General features: G+C 40.2%; 1 protein-coding gene across 1 annotated transcript; it reads left to right on the forward strand.

The window, feature by feature from the left end:
• The first annotated feature begins 345 nt into the window (after positions 1–345).
• Positions 346–4,896, forward strand: INSL5 (insulin like 5). The gene is given in 5 exon segments (XM_032303727.1): positions 346–420; positions 2,499–2,671; positions 4,511–4,534; positions 4,699–4,769; positions 4,772–4,896. Coding segments are annotated over 5 exon segments (468 nt in total).
• Positions 4,897–5,549: the final 653 nt, after the last annotated feature.

The raw sequence follows: 5,549 nt of genomic DNA on the forward strand, positions 1-5,549 counted from the left end.
TTAGATGAGATGGGAAAAGTCACATCAACCTCCAAATAAAGAGGATTAAGTGCTCTAATTAGAGATACAAGCAACAAACTTTTGTTGGTCGGAAGATGGAAAGATTCATTTTCATTTTGATTATCTTCTCTAGTTGGACTTTGATTTATCTGGAAGCAGTGATATTTGGGGGCCTGAGTGAAGATCGTTGAATGCCAGGCTGTTTGGATTTTACTCTCTAGGTAGTGCTGAGCCATGGAAAGGTTTTGGATCAGGAATAAAGGAATCAGACAAGTATAACAAGACTTAGCATTTCAAGCTCAAAGGGAGCCCTTAGGTAATTCAATTCAACCTTTCAATTCACAAATGGCAAATCATAAAGCTTTGGAAGTTGAAGCTTCACAGCTAGGGCATTCATTATTGGCATTAGCTTTTTACTGGGTAACTGACCTAGCTGATTAGCTTGCCTCCATTTGGACACCGGCTGAGCTCAGGTCCCATTGGCCTTGCATTAATGTCCCCAGTTAAGGCAAGCCCTGATGAGACCTGCAAAGCTGGCAGAAGAGAAGACTATTTTGAGCCGAGGGGGATCAAGTCAGGTTGGTAGCAGCATTCAGCGGTATCAGAGTGGATCTGAAATCCAGGGCAGGGATTATCCCTTGGCTGAATACTTCTCTCCTGGCCTGTGCAGAAGCCCAGCCCAAAGCCACTGCGCTTGATTGGAGTACTATGTTAATCCCGGCGTTATCAAGATGCACAGTATGAGTCTCCAAAGAAGGGAAGAAGTTGGTGATAAATGGGTAAATAATTGCCGATGTTGAGGGTGTGCAGGACTTGGTCATGCAAAGGTCCCTCTGGAGTTGATACACGACAGATTCACCCACAACTTTGATCTAGGGAAAGATGAGGCTCTCTGTCTGTAGTCAAAACCATTCCTGGCCCTTAGGCCCCTTGCTTAGCAAATGATTCTCCTCCAACCTCCCAGTTGTGCAAGACAGAGACCTAAGTACCATTTTTGGGTCTCCTTATTCCTGATACCTAATCAATACCAAGTCTTCTATGTTTTGAGTACTGTGACCTGCCTCATCCTTTCTGCCATAACCTTAGTTTAGAGTACATCATATCTCATCTAAATTATTGCAAAAGCCTTTTTTGTTTCTCCTGCCTCAAATCTTCCTCTTAATCAGTTCCCTATACTACAGCCGGAGAGATTGAGAAAGCAACAATTCTTTGAAATAATATTTATTTTTCAGAGTCAGAAATGCTTTCATTCAGAGCATAGGTTGTTTTGTTCCATTTTCTGGCTTCCATACAGAAAAATGGCAATGTCACAAGAAGTATGGGTGATGTGATTTTGATCATAACAGGCTGAAAGGATTTTTTTTTCAACCAGAGATCACAGAAGAGAAATCAATTTTTTTAAAAAATTATTTTTCAATTTGCTACAAAGTGGGTCAACAACTCTTTAAGATCTCAAAATGCATCAACCCAGTTTAGGTAAGAGCTTTGTAAAAATGAGTACTTTTAGGAAGTTTACCAGAAGAGAAATTTCACTATTTCGCTCCTTGAGGGTGATGTATTCAGTTTTCTATTACAAAAGTATGTATTGATAACTGCATGTCTAAGTCATAGGGTGAAGGATAAGAAGAAGGATTCTGGTCAGAGGAATTCTCCTATGTTCTAAAGGAAAGTTATCTTTTCTATTCCACCCCAATGGGGAGAGAAGAAGATAAATGTTTATCTCATTAGCTTTAAGAAGCAGTTACTATCACAATTTTACAAAGAAGGATTCTTGGGGAGGTTCAATATCTTGACTAAGATTCTAGATTTTCTTTTTTTTTTTTTTAAAGATTTTATTTATTTGACAGAGAGAGATCACAAGTAGACAGAGAGGCAGGCAGAGAGAGGGAAGCAGGCTCCCCGCTGAGCAGAGAGCCCGATGCAGGACTCGATCCGAGGACCCTGAGATCATGACCTGAGCCGAAAGCAGCGACTTAACCCACCGAGCCACCCAGGTGCCCCAAGATTCGAGATTTTCTAAGTGAAGATTGAAACCCAAACATGAAAATGTGAGTTCTTAAGTTAGTTTTCTCATGGCTTTGAGAAAACTCTTATGAGATATCTTTTCCCATTCTAGAGATAGGGTTATCAAAGTTTAAAGGGTTTAAAATTTGCCCCATCTTACTCAGTAATTGACAAGGCTAACACTGACAGTCCCTCTTGGCTACCTCCAAAGCTTGTGTTCTTCTAGTTGTCAAGAGAGCATTCTGTTTATTGTCTTCTCACAGATGCAGTTAATGGTGACAGTGTTCAAAAGTCACTGAATAACTATCAATAATCATAAAAGCACATCATCAAAACTTCATGATGTAACCTTTGTGCTTCGCAAATATTGTTAAAATGAGGTTCTGACTAATAAAACGTCAGGAAAATTGGTATAAATTTGACAAGAGCATGACAGTAACTTCAAAACTTTGTTTGGCAATATTCTCCACATCAGATTCTTATTCAATCCTCAGGTCTGTGGGCTGAGGGATGAAGGGCTCCCTTTGACTTTAATTATATTCCCTGTCCTATTTGCCATCTCAGAAGTGAAGAGTGAGGTATCTATGAAGCTCTGAGGGCTAGAGTTCATAAAAGCCAATGTCTACATCTGTGCTAGTTCCAGGTGGAGAAGGCACCTGGAAGGGATGTCAGCAAAGTAACATTAACTCATGTGACTCTTTCACTTATTTTTTTTTTCAGGCTCTTTTTAGCACCTGTTTCTCTAGACTTCTAAGCCACTTCTGTATCAGTTTAAGGGGTTAGTTATCAAAATAAATTGAATTTGGCCTGGGAAAAATGTGAGCTCGCTACCATTCAGAAAAGAAGGACTTCGTTTGCTTTAGTCTCCAGCTTGAAGTCATTTGATTGCGTAAGTACTTGGGATGAGCTCACCAGCTGTGGCCGGTGCGATGGGGTCTAGAGAGAAGCATGTGATTTCACGCACAGATAACATAGACTATAAGAAGTTGGAATTCAGGCCAGTATTAAATAAAGATGGATGGAAGAAAATGTAATTAAGCACTTATTAAGGGCCAAGTAATTTCATGTGCAACATTTCGTTCAGTCTGCTGATAAGCATCCTGTGAAGTAAGTAATATTACCCCCACTTGCCATTTTACTGGGGACGAAATTTTTTACCCAGTTAGTAGGTAGTGTGGCGAGGGAGCAAACCAGGTCCATCTGGCTTCCACAGCTGAGGTCTTTGTTCTCTACTGTGCCTCAGTGGGGAAAAAGTAGATGGTGAACCACTGTCATAAATGATAGCACCATAGAGGCAGTGGTGTTTGATAGAGGCCCTAAAGGACTGGTAGGGTTTGGGGAGTTATGAGGAGTGGGATGACACGGAATTCTGGTGGGAATTTCAGTAGCAATTATTTAATCAGGATGTTGAAGGTAGGAATGAGCCTAATATGTTTCAAAAATACTGAGGGGACTGACTTCACTACTTATTTCTTCATTTTCAATTCAAGAAGTTTGACTAGAATTTTCTGCTAATCCTATATTAAAGTGTGAGGTAGAGTTTATTTAAGACTATTTTAATCATAAGTGTTGTAGTTTTACAATAAAAAGTTAAAAAAGGAAAATGTGATTACATAATAAATGTTGCTACGACATATATAATTGTAAAGGTTTCAATGCAGTTTCAGATGACTTTGTTAAACAAAAATATTTTAGAAAATGACCCACAGTTTTCATATTTTGGTGGTCTAATTTCTTGAAAAATTACAAACTTAACACTCCCATAATGAGAGGTTCATAGTTACTAGATGTTAACAGATACAATAAAGGTTTTTAATCTCAAGAGAGTAAGCAGATTTACCAGGCTTACCATTATTTATCCATCTCTGCATCACCAAACCAAAATGCACTAGAAAGAATACATTTGGAATATCTATGAAACACATGGGGAGGTGGAATGGATGTCTGTGCAAGACTTTCTTTTTACCACCACTGATGTCATAATACTGTGTAGTTAATCTTTCACAGAGCATTTTTCAGAGTATTTTCTCACGTATTATTTCTTCGACCCGTTAGTGGTTTACTAATCAGCATTCTGTCATGTAGGTTTTCTTGGTGCTTGCCAGTATGCCAAGGTACTGATAAGTAAGTTGGAACCAGGCTACACTGAGGGAGGACTTTGGGAAAAACATTCCGATAACAATGGGAACTACTTCTGCTTGCAGACACAGAGGTTTAAACTCCACTTCCTTCCTTACTGCTCAGCTTTGCAGGGCATACCCAGGGCTATTTGTTGTTTGTGTGTGTGTTTTTTATTTATAGCACATAACTAATACCTTGGAGGCTGCTGGTCAACAAGCAGAGGAAGCCAGTACGGGGCAAGGCGAGCCCTGACTCGGTTACTCCCTGGCCCCCAGCCACTGGTTGTGTCATCCCTCCTCTCTGCTCTCATGTTTCCTCCTCCACAAAATGAGGAGGGTGGAGAAGACCGAGTTCTCCCCAGAATGTCTAATCTTTCGGAAAACAGACCAAGAGCTCAAGAAAAGGATGTGTAGAATTCAATTTCCTTTAAAAAATCCAGTGCGTTTCCCCAGGCGTAGAACTTGGCGGCTACCTTCCTTCTTTGTCAGGGCCCTCTGAGGAAGTCTGATTTTTTTCTCTCCCATACAGCTGAGTGAGGAAATAACCTCCAGCCCCCTAATGAGCCTGTTTCAGAGGGAAGCACAGCACAATCCCCCCCCACACACCCCCAGCAAAGGTGGATTCCTCAGGGGAGGAAATTTTCTGGATGGACAGCTGCCCACTGAAGGACCTTAGGGCTCAAAGCAGCATTGGGTGATGTCGAGACAAGACTTGGGAAGTGTGGGCTGCCTGGCCTGCTGTTCCATGCCCGATTTGCTGGCTCTTTGTTAAGACCAGCGCTGATACCCAACAATGGTGGAGGTTTAAGCGTGTGTTAACATGTTTTTTACGGCTCAGGACAACGTTTATATTGTGTTATTAAAATAATGGCTTTTGGCGAGGTAATCTTTCTTTCCTAAAGGTTGTGGGTGAGTGGTGAAAACCACAATGAAGTCTATTTTCTCCCTTTGCCAGGGTGAGTGCACTGTTTTTTTAAAATTTTAACGAAGCCCTTGAAATTTTAAATGCTGTGCAATGTTGCAGTAAAAATGCCATAAACCAAGCTCACTGTGATTTTTCTCCTTTAAAAAAAAATGTTAAAATAACTTTAAAACAGTCAACAGATTATGCTGGTAAGAGAATGTTAAAAAAAAAAAAAGCATAAAAAGAAAACAAAAATCAACGTTACCTCATCATCTAGAAATAACTATCCACTCTTAACCATTGGGCTGCTGTATGTTATTACTGAGAACTTAAACACTGATTCATGGTCAAGTATAAGAATCTAAACAAAGTGCTTTTCTCAAAGTATCTTTTTTTTTTTTTTAAAGATTTTATTTATTTATTTGACAGAGAGAGATCACAAGTAGATGGAGAGAGAGGCAGGCAGAGAGAGGAGAGGAGGAAGCAGGCTCCCTGGCTGAGCAGAGAGCCCAATATGGGAC

The sequence above is a fragment of the Mustela erminea genome, chromosome 10, assembly GCF_009829155.1.
Source record: "Mustela erminea isolate mMusErm1 chromosome 10, mMusErm1.Pri, whole genome shotgun sequence".
Lineage (NCBI taxonomy): Eukaryota > Metazoa > Chordata > Mammalia > Carnivora > Mustelidae > Mustela > Mustela erminea.